Genomic DNA, 20807 nt, shown 5'->3' with positions numbered 1-20807 from the left:
CTATTCACCACGCTTTTTATTTTATTTTCGTATCATTCATACACATTCATACACTGCCAGAAGAGCCGCCAGAGGCAATTTAAGGTTAATGTCTTGCCCAAGGACACATCGGCATGTGGACTGGCGGAAGCTGGGATCGAACTGCCAACCATCAGGTTGATGGATGAACGACTCTACCTCCTGAACGACAGTCATGGACTTGAAATATAGGACTTAAAAAAGAATGATTGTGGGATTATAGTTTGTAAATGCATACACCACCAACCCACCATATCACCTCATGTCTGTGGACATCACCTGTGTCTGGATGAATGCCTGTTTTAAATTCAACAGTCAGGACCATGTGGACACTGTCAGTCACTTTAATGTAGGGGTGGGCAAACTCCGTGCTAAATATGCTCATGAGGCAATTGATAAATGCAAAGAAAGCCACTTTACTTCAGGGTGCTCCCTTCTGGCTGTATGCCTGTCAAGTCAGGGCCAATGACACTTGTGCATAGTTGTTACGAATCATCTCTGACAAATATTATTACAGAACGCAGAGGCGGAATGACTTGCTTTTCAAGAGAAATAATTGAATGATGAAGACGAGCCATGTGTCCTGTGTGTCTTGTTTGCGGGGAAACAAATTTCTTTCAGCTGGAGATATTTACAGTGGCTTAACTGACGGACAAATGCTCTTGGAAAAAGTTAACGCTCTTTAGTTCTGTTTGGGTGACCAACAAGCTGCTTTAGAAGACCACATTCTGACATAGACGATGTGATGGAGGCAAGTTTCCTGAGGAGTGTGAGCTGATAGCTAAGAAGCTGAAACGTCGTAAAACTTAGTCAAATAGTTCTTAATGCCATTCTATCTCAAAGAACAGTCACAGAGAAGATTCATGATATGATACACAGACACAAGATACTGAAAAGCACTGAAGACACAAGAAATTTCAAGGTTCAAGGGACGAATTAATGCCTTTACAAACCACACACGACTCTACCAAAGGTGAGGATTTGTTTGAGCAAGTTGTTTTGGCTAAAACCAGGAGGGAAGTAGCATCATCATCACTACCATCTGACGGCAGATGACTCCCACCATAACATTAGTTTGTGAAAAAGGTTCCTCACCCATGATGGCTGCCAACAGCCTGTTCAGACATGCACATGTACTAACACACACAAATGCAGTCAGAGTGTGTGTTGACTCACCATGCAGCCTTCAGCTTTGGCCTGGTCGATACATTCCATGGCTAGCATGTGGTCGATACCCGGGTCCAGTCCCATCTCATTCACTACAGTGATGCCCGCCTCCACCGCACTGAGACACACACACATACATTATCGTTTGGATTTTTATGTCTGCAATCCACAAAGAGAATATATCTTCAGCAGCAATTCTGCAGCAAGATAATTTATCACAGTAGCTGCACATACAACGTAACTTCTGATTGTACAAGTGGCCAATACAATGAAAATAAGGGCCCAGTTATATTAAATGAAAATTAATAAATTGTTAATAAATCCTGGTTTATCGTTGTCTGTTATGTAGTTGTTGATCACCTGCTGTGCAGTTCCTTCATGGCAGGACTCAGGTAGCTGGCAGTCACCAAGTTCACCTTCCTCTTGATGCAGTGTTTGGCGATGAGCGGGTGAAAAGTGTATGGCAGCATGCTGAGGAGCAGAGGGAGCAGAGCAGGTCCTTAAGTGGACTAAAAGAAGATGAGCCTAGTCTGACACTTAAGGGCTGAGCAAGACAAACTGAGATCCTACCAGTGAATGTAACTGTCTAAAAAAAAAATAACAGCATTAATTAACTACGATGAAGAAAACAAGAAGCAGTTCTTGGTTTGCTAAAATGAGTTACATTTTGCTTAACAGCTGTTGGCAACACTTTATTTTATGACCTCTGCACTTTGAAGTTAATTTCCGGGAAACCTTCCTTGTAACTTCCTACAAGTGAACCTGTATTTAGCTGTAATATACTATAATATTTCGAAGAATGTCCAACACAATTTGGTACTAATAATAGGGGATAAGGGGAAAGTGTTAGTTGCTTTAGTTTTTATGTTCTTGGTGGTAATATTTGAGATTTTAAGAAAAAAATTAAAAAAGGAAATTGTGTAGTAGGCATGTGAAAAATAGTTGGTAATATTATCTATTTCATCTAATAATATATGTTTAACAGCTAAATACCAGCTCATTAAAGAAAAACAATTATGAGGGAAGCTTCTAGGAAATTACCTGGGATGTACGGGACCTGTCAAATGCTTTTATTTAAATTACACAAACTTGCTTTTAACGGCTGTAACAGCTGACTCAACCTCAGATCAACTGGCCTTTTTTATCTGCAGACCCCACATCTTCTTGGGGGGTGGGACTAACAAAAAAGTCTAAAAATTATTCCATTCAAGTCCATTAAAAGGAGGCGTTAGAAAACCTAAATATAAAATTAAATCTTTCCATTGCATTAAATGGAATTAGTTGATCAGTGTTCGTTTGGAGCTTATTAGAAACAAACATGCTCCCCTCAGATATTGCAATTTTACTTTTTCCAACCATTCCTCCACAACAGTTTGTATGATTTTTTCCAGTACAGTGTGACAACAGCTCCTACTGTACCTGATGACCAAGTTGTGATCTTTGACCAGAGAGTCGAGGTGTCCTTCTTGGCTGCTGACATCCAGCGTGATGGGAATGGTGTTGGGATATTTAGCTGCCAGCTCCTCCGCCTGTTTCAGCAGCACCGACGCTGAACACAAGATTAAATAGGGTTACTGAAATGATGATTTGTAATATGGGAAAAATAATGCACGTTATCTCCAGATAAACTAAATAGGCCACAGTGGTAGCCTTATCAGCCTAAATCAGTAATAATACTAGTAAAAATAAGTGATCATTGCAGCATATTAAACCATTATTAGACTAAACATGCATTAAAATAAGGCTTTGGATTGTTTGTCCATTTTTAACACCAATCAATTGTTGTTTGAATGCTATCGCCTATGTGAATCCCTTTATGGCCACAATTTACCATTCAAATTTCATTCAAACTTCAAATGAACACTTCCAGCATGATAAAGCTCCATGGCACAAAGCAAAAAATCATATCAAACTGGTTAAGGGGAACATGACAGTGAGTTTAGTGAACTTTAGGGACCACCTCAGGCACCAGATGTGAATCCAGTAGAACCTTTATTGTAGCACAGTGACAGTGGCAGCATTTTTGTGCAGCTGACAAATGATGTGATGCAGTCATGTCAACATGGAGCAGAATCTAAAGAAAATTTTCCATCTTATGGAATCCATGACACTATGAGCTGGGGCTGTTTGAGTATACTGTATGTAGTAGTAACAGCAACAGAGAGCTGAAGTAAAAAGTGTTTTTCAGCTTGGGGTTAGGTTAATTGGAGACTCTAAATAGACCATAGAATGGTTGTTTGTCTCTGTATGTTGACTCTGCGAGGGGCTGGCGACCTGGCCAGGGTGAATCCTGCCTCTTGCCCGATGCCTGCTGGGATTGGGTCCAGCCCCCCTCCTTTACCCTTAAAGGATAAAGCGGTATAGCTAATGGATGGAATGGAAAGCCAGGCTTGTAGTTTCTTCATGACAGCTGCAGCTTTTTCATTAAGTAATCATTGTTTAACCCTTAAACTTAAAGGTTTAGATTTTCTATAGCAAGAACTGTATGGGATTACAATTTGTCTTATAACATGTAAACTCCAGGAACATACATCATTTCTATCATGAGGATAGAGGAAAAAATGCTAAATCACAAATTCTGTAACTGAATTACAGAAGGTGGTAGAAGAGAGGCTGACGTAGGCGTTATGTCAGATCTTCAGTGTTAACGTAGAACATGTATAATTTACTACCTGTGAGGTGACATGCAGTTTGACCTTGATGCTGAAAAGATATTCACTGGTTGTGAAATTAACATTTAATCAAAATTTATTTGGTGTGAAATCTTAGTTAACAGGCTCAAAGGCAGAGAAAAATGTTACACATGACTGGTCAAAGTTTGTAAAACACACTCACCCACAGTGACCTGTGTCTTTTCATTTCGAGTCAGATACTCAACAATAGGTCCAGAGACGTATCCCGAACCCAGCAGCAGAACTCGCTTCATTCCAGTCTTGTTCATGATCTGAGCCTTCTCCCTGAATGATATCAAACACACCAAGTTAAAAACACGTCATAAAAATGCACCAGTGGGTTGTAGGGACTGTGTTTCCATTCATCCAAGGCTGGGATGTTAAATCCTAAGTCACAGCATTTTTTAGAGTTTGTCAAGATGGAAGCCCCATGGATTTTAATTAAACAACATTGAACAGAAATGGACAATGTACTGTTTTAGAATTAGGATTATGGATCAGGATTAAACATATCTAGGTGTCAGACCACAATCTACTTTCTCACAGATGCTGTGTTGCTATTCTGTGGGGCACCCACATATTTAAGCAAAAATAAAACAATTAAGGCGTCCGACATTGACTCTCTTTTTTTCACAACACCTTGTAATACATAGACTCTGACACTACTTAAGTAAAGCAGTGCTCCCAGCTCAATGGTAACATTAGCATGCTAAAATGCTCAAAGCGATAATGCTACTTGGCTGATGTTAAGCAAATAAGATTTCTTTTTAAATACCAAAGAAAGAGAAAATACTATTGGAATTAAGTTTTCCTGAATGAAATAAAAACTGTTTCTGCAAGTTATCACGAATATTATGAGCTTAAACTTCCAGTTACTATGACGTCAATTTGATTTTAGTTTTATTGTTACAATTTAAGAATTTCTTGGGGCTTTGACATTCCCAGAAAGAAAGCAACTCAAGGGTTTGTGCTGTTGTTAAGTAATTCTGCATTTGTACTGTCGATTACCGTCATCATCAATATAAACATTTCTCTATAATATTAAAATGTGTCAAAAGTCCAAATGGCAGCAAGTTTGTTTTGGTCAATCTTAATCAAACTGCTTTGGTGTAAAAGAAACAAAGCAGGAGATGGGTCTTCTCAGGAACCAAGCAAGGTCAATCTTATCTATGAAAGCCGAAACAATCATTGAGCAGCTGATGTCTCTCCAGGTGTGATAGTCGTGGGGAGATGACGACATTACTCAAAGCTAAATACACTACAGATACCGTGGATGGGCAGACTATCTTGGGACGCCAAACACTGTGAACCTGTTGATCTGTGTAGCGAACCGGAAGTCTCCTCAATATTGAGCTCTTATAATAAATATTTCTGCTTAAGACATCCATGGTTTCCGTCTCCCTGATTCATCATCCATTCCATCAATTATTCCATTTCAGGGAGGAAGGTGAGCTGGAACAGGAGGAGGAGGACGAACAGCATGGATAGGAGGGCATTCATAATAATAATCAAAACAATAATAAATACATTTAAGGAAATGAATAACAAAAATGAAAATAGAAATTAAGGGAATCTGTAGATTATTGCTGATTGTTAATAAAAAAGCTACTTTGTATCAATATCAGGGCTGGTTATTGCAATTAATAAAAAATAAACATGTAAAATCAATGCCTGAAAGCCACATTTGCCTGTATGTAACTGTACCGTTTAAGATGTTTTAAATGTTATATTAATTATTATACATTACATTACATTATTATTACATTATCATTGTGGAATTTGCTGGTTTCATGTTATGTCTTACATTCCATGTCTGACAAACACTTTTGTGTTCATGTTCTATAAATGTATATCATAAGTGTAACTATTAACAAATATCAATGTTGTTATTTGTTGAATATTCAAACTTAATGCAAAAATTTATATTGCATTTAATAAGTTTCATTTACTGATTTAAAATATCTTATCTAAAGCATTTACAACTCAGTGAAATAAACTTAAATAAAAGCTATTTGGGGTTTTCTGAACATCAAGGCAGAAGCCAACACTCGTAACAACTTTACCTATGTTGTAAATTTCTTGCAGCTTTTTAAATATCGTATTAACTGAACAAATGCATTGCAAGTGCATTCACTTTTAGTTTGCATTACACACTGTTACTAACTCAAAAAGTGCTGAGGTTTGATCCAAAGCTCTGACCACATATATACTGTAACCCACAGTGAGAATAGGAAATATGTTGAATTAGACTAAAGCCTCTTAATCAAACTGAGAGGTCTTCTCCCAAACAAATGGATTCAGTTAAAAAGTGGGATTTGGCATGCTGGATTATTTTAACACCATAACAACAATAACACCATAATAGAGGCATTACCCCGGGTGACCTGTGGCATTAATATCCCACAACCAGCACAACCGTGCATCTCCTAGGAGTCAGACCCCTGGACTCATTAGCTTTGGCCTAATTGGTTGTGGCACCACGCGCATGCACGAGTCACAGGGGGCCTGACCGTCAGTCCGCCCGCCGCCAAGCCAAGTCTTCTTAATTAAAAAAGAAAAGAAAGACGTTCCCTCAGGAGGATTTCTCCCCGAGTTTACATATTTTAAGGAGACCAAGTCAATCCAAAGGATTAAGATTTGGTGGCATAACTTGTCTGGAAAAATTATACTTCGGCTCAATTAGGAAGAAAACTCATCAAGTCTTAGAGGTGCCCTAAATATGAGCTCAACACATAAACCAACCCGGCTGTTTAAATGCTGTAGAATAGCAAAGCTGCACTGAGCCCTCATATTGATAATTTACAGAAAAACACTACTACTGTTGGGGTAGTTAATGCGTCTTAACGTATTTGACAAGTTCATTAGAATGTTTGACACAGCAGATAAGCTGAGAGGGCTGTAAAATAAGAGAAACATGTAATCAATCAACTGAATATAGAAATGAATCAAGGCAAATTCATAACATCCTGCTGAGGAATTCAATAGGTGCAATTAAACAATTATTATGCAGATGAATGATGATGATGATGATTCTTTTGCGAAATCTCAAAATTTAGGTCTTTATACAAAATCAGAGGAGAAGATTAAATACATTTTTGTGTCCAGTACAGAGTGGTGTCCAGGGAGTGTTGAGCCTAACTTAGCATAAAAACTGGAATGGAGAAATGCTAGTCTATGTTGGCATTAATAAGGAATGATAACTGTTTAGAAAGAGAAGCAAGGCATACCAGTATCTGAGTCTCCTTGACTGTATGTGTTAGGCGACAAGCTGTTTACCTGAGGTTACTGAGCTAGCATCAAAGCCTAAGCTTGAATGGGTTTTAATTCTGTTACCAGAATCAAAGGAAAAGTCAAATTGGATGTGAAAATTCATTGAGCTATGGGAGAAGTATTGGGTCATGTTTATTGTGTCCATTTGTACAAAACCTGTCCCCTTTCCAATCCTTGTTTTGACCATTAACCAATGGTTTGCCATCTGCAGTTTCCCCCAGTTACCAGTCTTTGTGCTAAGCTAAACTTCACACATCTTGGACCTTAGCTCTGAATGGCACACACAGAAACGAAACTATCCGTCCTCTCATCTGACTCAGTCAAAGACAGCTGACAAGATTGGAGCATGCGAGAACTAGATGAAACGAAACAGACACGATGCAACACGTTGGGTGATGCGGTTTCTGTGTAAAAATAGACGGAAAGATGTTTCTACCCCTCGATACCCAAGGTCAAACTCCAGGATCTGAGGTTGGCTGGTGGCTGCAGCTTATTAGCACGCTAGCCATGCAAGGTGTTAATGCAGAGGCAGGTTGGCACAGCAGACACCAGAGGGCAGCACTGTGCAGGAACAACCACAAGGTGATGTTAGTGTAAGTCTAGCTTTGAGTGCAGCCAGCTGAAACACTAAAACATTACAAACTGCAACTCTACAAAAAGATGAGTAAAGAAGGGAACACAGCAAAACAGGAAACTACAGAGCACAAATATTAATTTACTTTTGGTGAGCCGCTAATAATTATAGGTAAAAAAAAAGACTACAGCCTAGACAGTTAGCAACGGTGTGCTAGAAACTGACTTTGTTACCTGTCTCTTAATCTTTAGACATGTCATCCATCGATTGGTTGCATTTTACTCGCAAAAGGGACAGCCATGGGCCAAAGTAATTTTTTATGAGACATTTATAAGAATATTTAAAATGAGAACTATGCTGAATACAGATTGATCCCCAAACACACAAACATATGCACTCTCAAGTCTTCAAATACACTGAGTGCCAAATACTGAACTGCACATACTGAATTGCATACTCACTGATGGAGGCTGAATTAGTTCTTACCTTCTTTCGCGAAGTTTTTCAATGTACTCAAACTTTGGGGTGAGTGCTCCGTTTGAGGTGATGACAGCCTTTGGGAACAAAGAAATAAAGAAGGTAAAAAAACGTACCAATTATTTTCAACCGTTTGCAGGGGAGTAAAATAAATCTTGTCAAACAGATACTACCCAGACACTGAAAGGAAAAACGGCCGCCCCATTACAAAGAATGGTTTACAGCAACGGCAGAGTTGGCTGCAACGCGATTCCATGAGTGAGTAGGTCTATGTCTCTTCACTTGCTCACTCATCACATTGACTTTTGAGACTTTGGAGGCTTGAGACCTTGGCTGACAGCCCTGCGCTTTTAATTGGTCACTTTCAACACCCCAAGTCTCAGGCCTACATCTTTACCACCCATGATGACAATAGACATGCAAAATGACTATGTATTTGGGGGTTCTTTAAAAGTCACATTATGGATATCTGCAATGGTGTTTCATTTTGCATCTGATATTAAAACTGAAAAGTAACAATTAGATTGTACATATTTTAAATGAAAAAATTTCCTATTCCATTTTATTGTATTTTCATTTTCAAAAATGTAATCATGGATATCTGTAACTGGATACACATGAAGTAATTTGTCCTGGGATGAAGAAAGTTGTGTATATCTGGGTTGTTGCTGTTGACGAGAAAAAACTTGAATTATATCTGCAAATAGCATATAAAAGCGTATTTAAAACAGCCTATCACATGGTTAGCTTGTGTCCTGTTAAGACCTCAATCTCCGACACACGCACTGCATGAAAACATTAATAATGAAAACTGAACCAGTCAGCGTAGGTCCACCCTGAAAATGAGCTGAACTGCAGAGGAGCTGAAATATTGATCATCCATAATAAAAAAGGGAAAGAGTAGCACAGAGAACATCGTCAGAACAAACAGATATGTCGTATGAACGACAGAGAAGTAACTGGACGTGGTTGTAGTTTCTTGAAGAAGTGTCACCTGCATCCAAGAGTCTTCTTCAGTTCTAGTGGTGGCAGTGCTTGAAAGAGGAGTGAAAGCCATCAATGTCAAAAAAGAGAACTGTCCCTGAAAAGAGGTGGTCTGAGACACCATCTTAATCCCACCTACAATGTTGTGCTTTCCCCCAAAACAACACCTGTGTGGACAAAGGTGACTCCAATCACTTTAACAACCCTCAATACAACAGTTTCAATGACAGTCTGGAACATTAACAGGAGGTTACCACAAGAGGTTAAATACCTGGGTTCACCACAACTTAGTTAGAACTGAAGAAGCCTCTTGGATGAATGAAACATCTTCAAGAAACTACAACCAAGTCCAGTTGCTCCTGATTCAACACCCTTGTGGATAACTATGACCTGGATGAATGAGAATCTCCAGACAACACTGAAATATTTCATTACGTTACTTACGTCTCTGACTTGCGGGCTGAATTCCTCTTCCTCCAGAGGTCTGGTGGCGTCTGAAGGAAGCTGATGACAACAGAACACTTTTTTTTACAAAACAAGAAACTGGCAATCCTGTCTGTCAGGGTTTTTGTATTGATCAGTTCAGAACCTGAAACCTGCAGCACTCTCCCACAGCAAACTCGAGCAGACGAAGGCAGAAGCCGAAAGCAGTGAAGAGCAAGAAAGAATCCCGACAACGCCAGCAGCTGTTTGCAGCTCACCTCAACCTAAAACCCAGATGTCTTACCATCTCCCAGATGTAAGGGAAGAGTCGGTCTCCAAAGTACTCTGTGGCTTCAAGGGGGAGCTGAGCGGGAAGATTGTCGATGGAACACATGAGGATGCCATTTCCCTCCACACTGCCAAAAGGAAAAAAACTAAAAGAATCATTCACTGTCTGGAACACAAATAATTCCAACCCATCCATATTAAACATATACAATGTAATAAACAAGTAATTAAAAAGAGTTGACAATTTATTTGGTACAAATTGCAAAACTTTTCTAATTCAACGGTTTGAAAAAGTTGTAAAGAAGCATTGAGGCTTCAGCTTGTGATGCTGTTAATTCATATCGATGAAGGAAGGCTCTGTACAATGTAATACAGCTCAGTTTACCTTACAAAGCGGCAACAGAATATGTAGAATGTATAAACATATGACAGAAAAAACCCTAACATTTAGTTGAAAGCTGACAGAAAATGTGATTTCATGTTTCCTTAACAACAGCACTCGGGCAATATTTGACAATTTGCTGGAGTAAAAAACTGATCATAGTCGTTTGTCTGATCCTTGCCAGTTTGTGTAACAAACTTAACCATAACCTGAGAAAAGTAAAAAAAATCAATCAATCTGAAACCATTAAACAATAAATTAACATATCCAGGTTCTATTATACCTCAAAACACCCATTACTGAGGCAGATAGACTAATCAATCAATCAATTAATGAGTGAAGACATGTCGTGAGTGTTTGTGCTATACCTGTCGTGGTCTATGTGCTGGTCAGCGTCGTACATACAGAAAGGCTTATCGATGGTGGTGCATACATTCATGAACTCTATGGAGCCTCCGGTGTCAGCTGATATGTCGCAGATGGCCAGCAGCCTGCGGAGAGAGCGAGAGTGGGGGGTTAAAGGTCAGAATGATAGGCTGGACCTCTGTAAACTGGACTGAAGATTAGCATGTGACATTTGACCTCTGTGGAGATACAGCAGCTTCCACACTGCACATCTATCCATTCACTAGAACAGATGATCAGCAGTAAGCATGTCACGTTCATCGTTCTGTAACAATAACTGCATTTGACTGCAGGATTGAGATAAGGGTCAACAGTTCAGATACTGATGAAAAAATATGATTTTCCCTATGAGGCGGCGATACTCATCCACTCGGTGGAGCTCCACCAAGGCCCAACCGTCCTCTTATTGAAACACTAATAGATATAGGTCCACTTTATATGCACCACACAGATAGCGTCACAGATTCAAGAAGCCTTCCGAATGCTTCTGCTACATGTTGACATTGTTGCATCAAGTCACTTCTGCAAATTTGCCAGCTGCACATTAACGCTGCCAATTTCCTTCACATCTGGTGACTGGGGAGGACACTGAAGTTCACTGAACTCACTGTCATGATCATGAAACTAGTTTGAGATGACCTTTGCTTTGTTTTTGCTGACATGGAGCAGTAGGCTACTGGAAGTAGTCATTAGAAGAAGTTAAACTGTGACGTTAAAAGGATAGTGAACTGAGACGGAAACAAACAGAGAAAAATAACGGAAAGCACTCACAGGGGTTGTTGGTAAGTTTGAGAAAAATTCAGTGGTTGGTCAGTGCCACAATCTTACTTGTGAGGCATCTCTAGTGATCCCCTGACTGTAGAAAAGGTTTTGGACCGTCTCATCAGCTTCTGTACATCGAGTCGCCTGAGCAGTCGAGGGGTGTGGGGATCCCAGTAAATGCCATTGATCAGACATGTTGTGTAAGGCGCCACCTGTGGTTTAAATGACATAAGAGATGAGCAATGTTTCCCATACATTGACTAGACAGTATTGGCACGCCAAAGTCAAATTTGTTGCGCCATAGACACATTACAAAGATTACAAAGATTTTTACAATTCTCATAGCAAAATAAAAGATCTCTATAGGTGCGAATTATTCGGGCAAATACAGATTACATACAAAGTCAATGCAAAGACACAAAGAATTTGTGTGTTTTTGCACCGTTACTTCAGCAGAGCAGCTCTGAGTCTGTTATCCAGCCCCGCTCGCCGCAGTGCCCCGCTGTGTTCTTATCCATGTTACTAGTGTATGGCCAGTCAAAACATGTATGTTTGGCCCGCGGTGTTGCTGGTTGCAGTTTTCTTTTTGAAATGGCAAAAAGTGAACTGCAGTAGTTGAGCCGCTGCGCTGCTGCACAAACAGCTGTAAAATCAAAGTTCTGTTCAGAACCCTGAATGTGCCGCTGTTGTATTGACAACGTATCTTACGTTGATGAGTCCCAGCTCCAGAGCAGCTGTTTATTCAAAATGTATAATGCATGTAACATAACTGCACTGAACGTAACAAGTGTCTAATTCAACACTGCACTTTCTTGGTCCCTACATTCTTCAGATATGACAGACTGACTGTGAGACAGGGACTTTTTCTGGGATTCACTCAGTTCCCTGTAAATAAATCCGGACCCGGGACCAGAGTCTAACTAGGTCCAGGTGATGTCCAGTTAAAGACACTTTCCAATTGACCTTGACCTAGTTTAAATTAATTTACGCATGTTGAATTTGGGTAAGCATTAAAATTTCATTTTTTTCTATACTGTTGCACATGTTCTTGACACATAACCTTTCATCGATGAGACAGATGAATTGGTTGTCTCATCCTGTGAAGAAAGTCACTCAAACAGGGCAATGTGTACAATCTGTGGCATATGTTTTGAAACACCAACACAACTTTGCCAACCACCTTTATTTTTGTGCTGCTGACTCAAACAGAGGACAAGGCCTCTGAGTGACTGACAGCAGCAGGTGGCAGGCTGGACTTGGAGTGTTGTAATAGCCATTAGGGTAGGGGCTGGTGTAATAGAAGCTAGTGGACTCACACTTGTCCTGAAGTGTGAGGTGTACAGCTCTGGATGGTTCTCGTACTCCATGGGGTCATAGATGCCGTCGCTTTTCCTCATCAGGTGGTGATGTCGGCTCAGGACGGTGGCGTAAACTCTGGTCATATCTGACAGGAAAACAATAAAAATCATCGTGAAAATTATCAATGATGGATTACTTTATTAATTCCAAAGGGAAAATGAAGTGTTCTAGCAGTCATTTCACATAAGTCACAAAAAATGTACATTACATGCTAAAGCACGAATGGAGGTTCCGTTCTTTACTGTGATCAGCTATCAAACAGACGTACCTCCAGTTCCTGAGACGTCCTTCAACTCGTGAGGTTCAACATATTCAACAGGAAGCTCGTTGAGGATGTCTTGGGCTCCCTGTGGCGAAAAGAGGCACGAGAGACTTAAGCCGTGTTTCAACCAAAAGTATCTTGAAATTTTTCAAGGAACTGAAGTATTTCCTGCAGACCGTTCTCCACCTGCATTTCCACCACGGTCGAAAGACCAGGGGGAGATTAGGCAACTTAACCCACTGACAACAGACGGCTACAACAAGCTGTTCTACTCAAGTCCACCAAGCAGCGGTACTGCAGAGGACTATAAAACATTGTTGTATAGTAAATATATATATATATATATATATATATATATATATATATATGTACAGTGGTGAGAAAAAGTGTTTGCCCCCTTCCTGATTTCTTATTTTTTTGCATGTTTGGAGCTACGTTGTCCTTAACCTCGTCATACCTTTGACACGTTGCCGGTTCCAGTGAAACAAAATGTGACAGGGCCGATGGATTTGGGCATGAGCCCCATGGAGATCTCATACCCACAATCCCTCACTGCCTGGATGGCCTGGCTGACGTTCCTGTAGTTATGAGCCATGCCAATGTGCTGTGGACAGCGGGAAGACAGAAAGTGATGGTATGAGATCCAGGTACTGTAGCTTCAAGACTAAAAAACATCTTTGGTTGCAGTGTGTATTTTATTAATCTTCAAATCAGGATTTCCGTGTATGAATATATTGACGCGTATTTACCAATGAAAGGTAATACTAATGTACTGAACAAATCAATGTTGAATGAAGAGATCCATTATCGTTGGTTATTACATAATGAACAAAATTATTACATTTTCGTACATTTTGTAAGAACCACCGCATTATTTTATAATAAATTACAAAATGTGGAGAAATTTATTACATATTGGGTGCAGGGTTTTTATTACAAAATGCGGAACATTATTACATAATGCGGGTGTTATTACAAAATGATGTGAAAATGTATTACATTTTGACGTTTTAATACATAATGCGTTGTTATAACATAATGCATTGTTACAAAAAGAACAAGAAATAAAATGCAGAGTAGTAAGAGAAACAATTTCTGTATGAAAGTTGAAGGAAAAAATATGCTTTGTGTTCAAATGAATGAAGAATGATTTCTCTTACCATAAAGGGAGTGTGCTGGCCAAGAGCCAGGAAGCGCAGCCCCAGTCCATGCAAAATGTTAATCATTCCTTCAAAAAAAAGAAAGTCACAGAAATCGCTTCAACATAAACAATTCACAAAACAACACACAAACTAAGATTTGAAAGCAAATAACTCAAATTAAAGAAAAATATAAGTTAAAATAATAAGTTAAATATCTGAATCGATATCTTGACAATAAAATGTCTAATCAGTAAGAACTAAAATAGAATATAAATAAATCAAAAGATATAAATAAATATCAGCATTAACAAAATGGCACGAAAATAGTACTTAAATAATCAAAGAATCTCAGAAAATATGAATTAATTGTCCATTCAAAAGAATAAAATGCATAAAAATAAATGCATAAAAATATCAATGCGATTTCAGAAAAATATGAATCAAGCAACCCAGGTCAGGGCAACCAACGCTGCTGTGTGGGTTCTACTCAATTATCCTTTGCAGATAAAGCTGTGGCTTTTTAATCGGGCAGCAGGAGAAAAGGTGAAATCTTGATCTTGTTTGAATGTCAAAGTGAAATTGCTAATGTCCACCGTGTGTATAACTATGTGGTGGTAACTGTATACAATTTGCATGTTTTCCACTGTTTTCCAATCTACTCTGGCATTTGACTGAATATGACAATAACCTGCATTGACTTGATAATACTATGGGCATTTATGGTTAAAAAGATATAAATATTGGATGTATTTTTGAGGTCTTTCTACTGCGATTTGGGTTAAACTTACTTTTACTTCTAAACAGGTAAAAAGTGAAATGCGGTTTGGTTTGGTTTTAGCAGCTGGTTGACATGCTGAAGTCCAACTCAGGTCTGATCAAATGATGAACGTCCAGCTAATTCACACATCTCTCTTGGTTGCAGTCAGACACTTATCTTTACTGTTATATTAGTTTCCCTCCAGCTGCAACACTTTTACAACAGCCCCAGTGGCCTGTTGCAAAAGGCCGTTTATATTCCATCCTACCTGCAACACCTGCCCACTGGCCAAACGCTACGATCCGGTAGCCGTTAGGATCGACCATCTTCTCGTAGTCAATAAGACGAACCTCCTGAAAATGCACAATGAAATTCTTTATAGTTTTTAATGCGTTTAAATATGTCGGAAATTGTACACATTGATACAGAAATGAATAACAAATAAATATATTTTTATAATACTGTAGGTTGCATCGTCTGTTGTTCCCTGGAGAAGTATTTGAATGAGTTTGTTTACATCACTAAACATTTAACTATTCATTACATTCAGACAACATAATGCCGGGAAAGCTCCACTCTACATGAACCGGACCGAGTTCAGGAACAACACAGCATCATCTGTCTCTAATACAGATTGTCTCATCTCTTTAATTTGAAAAGTCTGCCTTTGCCCATTACATTGTTTTTTTGTCAGGCTTCCAGACAACACCCTTATGCCAAAAATATTTTCATCTCTCTTGCATAAAATCTTACACCAACTTGACTGAACTTAAAGGGCCCATATTATGCCCCCTTTTACACAAGTTACATTGGTTTTCAGGTGTGTGCACTACATGTCTTTGCCATTCAATGTCAAAACACCTCAAGGATCAAGCTACACAGCACCCTACTCTTTCTATATTAACAGCCCTGTGAGACTATGGTCGAGTCCAGCGCTTTCCTGCTCACATCTCGCCCCCCCCCCCCCCTTCGTGTACCGCAAAGCCCCGCCTCGCTCCGCCTCGCTCCTCCCCGGGTCTGCTGCGCAACTACGGCGTTGCGCTGCCATGACAACAATCGCACGTGACAAGGCACAAACACGACGTAGAGACCCGGGAGGCACAGCGAACACGTCCTCCATAATGGCTCCTTTACAGACCGTCTGCACGGCAAACCCAAACCACGAATCAACGACTCATTGTTTTCTTTTCATTCTCCGTGGGCTGGCAGACACCCCAGATAACAAAATATACGTGGAGGCAGGCTGAAAAGGTGCCTGGAGCATAATATGGCCCCTTTAACTGACTTAACTTGTTTTGCACAATCAGTCACATTCACAAGGCGTGACGTCAAGATGTGTCAGCATTGTCAGCAGGTCTGTCATGTACACAAGAAACTTAATCATCACAGAAGTTGTCTGTTGCTTCATGTTTCGACACTTTGGTCAAGGACGAAGCCTAAACTAAGCCTAATAAAACCCTGCAACTGTACAAAAATAAAATGAGACCATTACGCTTCCAAAATTAAGTCAGTAATAAATCAGGTTACTAACCTTCTGCACGTACACCTGGGTTTATGGTAACCAGGTTACTGCAGTACATGTAAATCTACTCAATGGCAGAAAAGGTCGTTATTAAACCCTCGAGACAAACACTTGATCTGCACTCACCTTCTTCAGTAGGTCATCCAGAAGACCCATGTTGGCCTCCTGTGCCTTGATAGTGTGCGAAAAAAAAGCGTACGTCTTCCTCTCCATGATCTTCTCCTCGGGCGGCCTTTTCACTCCAATAATCAGCGACGCCTCCGAAATGTCCTCCTGAATGACAGCCCCGGCCTTTGAGTAGTACTGAAAGCACAACATAACTACACTGACTCATACACTTTCACACTTTTTATGGCATCATTTGGTTTGTCTTTACATTTTTAGTTGTGTCTTATTCAGTAGACCTTTTTGATCTCCCATGGGGAAATTCATGTTAGAGCAGCAAAAGAGGCAAGCAAGCTGGTGCACAGGGCTGATGAAGAACGTTCAATAAAATAAAACGTTAGATACAACATCTTTGACTATATAAATAAAAATGTCCAGGTATTTTAGTATACAAGTAACATTTTAAATACAATTATTGGGATATGGGGCCTTTTATTTCTAATAAATATGATATACATTTATACATGCATTCAGTATTTACTCTTTTTTCCACAACAACAAAAAGCTTATATTGAATTTGAGTGGGTGCGTGGTCGGACTGAATATCATAGGTTTTATAAACTATTAAATACACAGACACTTCACCGCATAACAAACTTTTGATATATGTATGTACATCTATCATCTATTTATACACAATGCCTCTCTGACCCACTGCTTATAGACTGACGAAATATATTTTACTTTTACTATTTTACTTTATCTTTCTGGGTTTTAAAAAATTCTAAAAAGTCTGTGTCATATATTAATGATTGGATAGTAAACATTTCAAGTGAAGTACACCCTAATCCTGACAGCCATAATACACCACCGGAAAATGCACGTAGTGCAAACACAGTGCATGTATAATCTAATAATAACACAGTATAATGAAATATGTTTTATAGGGGGTGTAGAGATGGTGGACAAATGCAACACTGGCCTGGACACACAACACAGACTGGGAGCTGGGATCATTTATGAGTCTGCTGCAGGCAGTGCACTATTTTGTCATAATGGCTGGTGATACCAGCAGAGGTCATGAGTGGGTAAGGAGGTGTAACGGCAGCGGTGGAGAGAGGACTGGTTCTTATATTGTACAATGCTAAACTATAATGCTACACATACTTTATCACTGTGATACTGTTGGCATTTTACCTGTCTGAGTCAAGTCAAATGATATAAATAAATAGAATATATAAACAGAATATATAAATAGAATAATATGAAAACATAACTAGTGTAGCTCCACACGTAAATGGGTTTGACAGGAGCAGAAAATTATTTTTACAGACCATCATTGTTCGGGGGCCTCACCTTCTCGTGGATAGCTCTGCGGTTGGATGGCTGGACTAGGACCTTGACACCGGCGTTCGTGAGCTCTCTGACGTGGCGAGGAGCCAGTGGCGCCCTCCTCTCCCAGGGGTTGATGTCCTCACGGCGAATGGCCAAAACGGCCTTGTGATGCTCATAGCGGCGCTGGCCTGTGAGGCAGCTCGGCAGCCTCTTGCCTCTGGGACTGAGGAGTCTGAACATTATTTCACCTGACCCTGCTCGGGAAAAAGGACACGGAGCCACAGACTGCTGAGAAGAGACTAGAAACAATGACTCAAGACATTCAGCCAGGAGGTGACACCAACTGTTCTGTCAATATCATTATCAAGTCATTGGAAAAATGTGTGTTTCTTCAAACTGTGTACTTTTGTACCTTTGATCATCTGAAAAAGAAGCATGATAATACTGTAACAGGGCTGCAACTTATTATAACCTCTTATTACGGATCGATCTAACAGTTATTTTCTCACTTAGGTGATTCATTATTATGTCTATAAAATGTTCAGGGAACAATGGCTGTTGCATTTTCCCACTGTCCAAGGTCACGTCATCAGATGTTTTGTCTTACTCCCCTCTAAACTTATTCCCCTGCTTTTGTGGGAATAAGTTTCCTGTCATATCATTTCAACTGTATTTACAAGCAATAGAGAGGGAGAACCCCTCCACACCTGCCTCCAATGTGTAATTATGAGTTGCACTTATGGTTAATATCTGACAGCGATGATATCTACCAGTGATAAGGACAACAGAGACATGTCGACAAACTGTTGCCTGAGGACACACCACTGACGGCAGCTACATCCACATCAAACGCAACACTGACACCATCGATGCAGCTCCTTAGATCTAGAGCTGTAAACTATAGTTGTTGTTCCTGTTCTTCCAGACAGTACTGTCACATGCCTCAGGCAAAGGATTGTCTAGATTTGTATGTGTAGTGAGGACTTTTAATGAATTTAATGTAAGAAACACTTTACAGTACAACTTATCACTATACTGAAAGGAATGACAACAAAATTCTGAGCATTTGTAACAGAAATTTTGTCAAGGCGATACTGAGATATATTGCTCTCACTAGGCCAAAAAGCATGCGCACACCTTTGCCTTTGACCCTCCCCCAAATTCCTCCTTGATTCCGATTAAAAGTTTGTACCAGATATGATGATTTCCCTCTGCTTGTGCCTGATATATTGTGCTCAGAAGTCAGTGCTTTTGTGCCAAGTTTGAAGAAAATCCCTTGAGCCACAGCCAAGCTCATAACCCCCAAAAAACTCAATCAATCGTTTTCAATTGTTTCTACACTTCTGTTTGGGTACAGATCAAACACAGGTCACATAGAGTGTGTCTCATATACAAGTGTGGCGTTGATCTTCTCATCTGACTCTTGGCAAAAAAGGGATGCAAGTGTATTTTTCAAATTGCCAAACTGCTCCTTTAGCGACCTCCCAGATTTCTCCTTTGAGTCCTTGAGGGTTCCCGACCCCCAGGCTGTGGATTCCACTGTTAGCAGCGATTCACAGCAAACCTGAACTCACTGTAGGTACTTTGCTAAACTCTTAAGAAATTATCCATCAAAACAATCAATGATTAAACCAGACTTCTATAACGCCATTATTTAGTACCACAGAACGAAAATCTGTATATATATAAAAAAAAAAGTTAATGGAGTTCGGTGTTGACGTTGGTTCGCAGTTTCAATGAAGCGTTCACCACTGAACTCTGTGACCACATACCGGTGATCTGATCAACACTGAATCCCTCACAAACATTAATAGTGAAGTATTCGATACACTGATCAATAATCAGCTGCACGTGAGAGCAGGCTCGAACCCACCTTTCTGACCAGTTTGTGATCACCACGCCGGCTCCTGACGAAGAAATGTGGCGACGGTTCACAAACACCGGAGTGTCACCCAGAGGTGAGACGAGCTGCAACTTCGGTGGCTTCCTCCGCGTGCACTAATCCCTTTCCGCTCAGGACTTCAAAATAAAACTTAATTTCCTACTCGGTGTGATGTGATAATTCGTCTTAACGGAGCTTTCTTCCAGGGTGAGGGTGCCCAGCCCATTTCAGTGTGTCAAGTAAATCCATTCCTAGATGAAGTTTGTGGTATGCCAACAGTAAGGTTGCACTCATCAATTATTTTCATTATCAATACATTGGACAGTTGTTTTCTTTAGTGTAAAATGTCATCAAATAGTGAAAATTCCCACGATTCCACAAAGCTTTCAAAATGTATTTAGTCATTTTACTACTGTTGTGTTAAATTTTTCAGTTTTTATTGATGATTGATCATTATTTACAATTTACAATTTCTTCTTGTTCTATACTGAATGACTTGCAGTTGGGGAAGAAGTACTGACATCTTTTACTTTGGTAAACATGTTTATTGGTAAAAAATACTAAAATGTTCGGGTCAGTATTTACTTAAACCCTGTCCCAAGCATTGTCTGTTGGCTACGGGAGTTGGATTTATGTGTTTTCGCTTCGAAAATCAACAAAATATGTAATTTACTCAGGGATGGAAAAACTTTTGCAAACATACTGTTGGTAAAATATAATTTGATGTGGTCAGTTTGCTCACGTAAATTGAAATTCTTTACGTGTCCCTTTGTCTTTTATTTTGAAGGTGACGCCGCCAGTTTTCCGGTTTCAGTCTGACAAGTGGCGCCTGTATGCGGTGCACGTTTTCTTCCACGGATGTAGATGGGAAGGGTGGGAAAATCTTGTTTGTTTTTATGTGCGGCTAGTCCCGTACGGGTGGCTTAAAACACTGCACCAGATGCACGTTAAGAGGGGAATTTCAAAACATAAAATAATATCGGTGTTTGTTTTCAGTCAAGAGAAAAGGTAAGAGATGCAT

At 39.8% G+C, this 20807-nt stretch overlaps 1 protein-coding gene across 1 annotated transcript in view; it reads right to left on the bottom strand.

Moving 5' to 3' along the window:
* aass (aminoadipate-semialdehyde synthase) overlaps positions 1–19924 on the bottom strand; it is a 28561-nt gene extending 8637 nt beyond the window's left edge. The window contains exons 1-17 of the mRNA XM_035641986.2: positions 19778–19924; positions 17926–18158; positions 16591–16767; positions 15211–15295; positions 14204–14271; positions 13501–13647; positions 13050–13128; positions 12739–12866; positions 11489–11634; positions 10624–10746; positions 9890–10001; positions 9607–9666; positions 8188–8255; positions 4021–4142; positions 2605–2734; positions 1546–1656; positions 1195–1303 (exon numbers count right to left, since the gene is read on the bottom strand). Coding sequence (XP_035497879.1) covers positions 1195–1303; positions 1546–1656; positions 2605–2734; positions 4021–4142; positions 8188–8255; positions 9607–9666; positions 9890–10001; positions 10624–10746; positions 11489–11634; positions 12739–12866; positions 13050–13128; positions 13501–13647; positions 14204–14271; positions 15211–15295; positions 16591–16767; positions 17926–18144 — 1884 coding nt within the window. The 5' untranslated portion in view covers positions 18145–18158; positions 19778–19924. The remainder of the gene's footprint in view (positions 1–1194; positions 1304–1545; positions 1657–2604; positions 2735–4020; positions 4143–8187; positions 8256–9606; positions 9667–9889; positions 10002–10623; positions 10747–11488; positions 11635–12738; positions 12867–13049; positions 13129–13500; positions 13648–14203; positions 14272–15210; positions 15296–16590; positions 16768–17925; positions 18159–19777) is intronic.
* Between the last annotated feature and the right edge of the window lie 883 nt (positions 19925–20807).

This window comes from Scophthalmus maximus, chromosome 7 (genome assembly GCF_022379125.1).
Source record: "Scophthalmus maximus strain ysfricsl-2021 chromosome 7, ASM2237912v1, whole genome shotgun sequence".
NCBI classification, from domain to species: Eukaryota; Metazoa; Chordata; class Actinopteri; order Pleuronectiformes; family Scophthalmidae; genus Scophthalmus; species Scophthalmus maximus.
The sequence above is the reverse complement of the archived record's forward strand: the minus strand, read 5'-3'. Positions and strand labels throughout refer to the sequence as shown.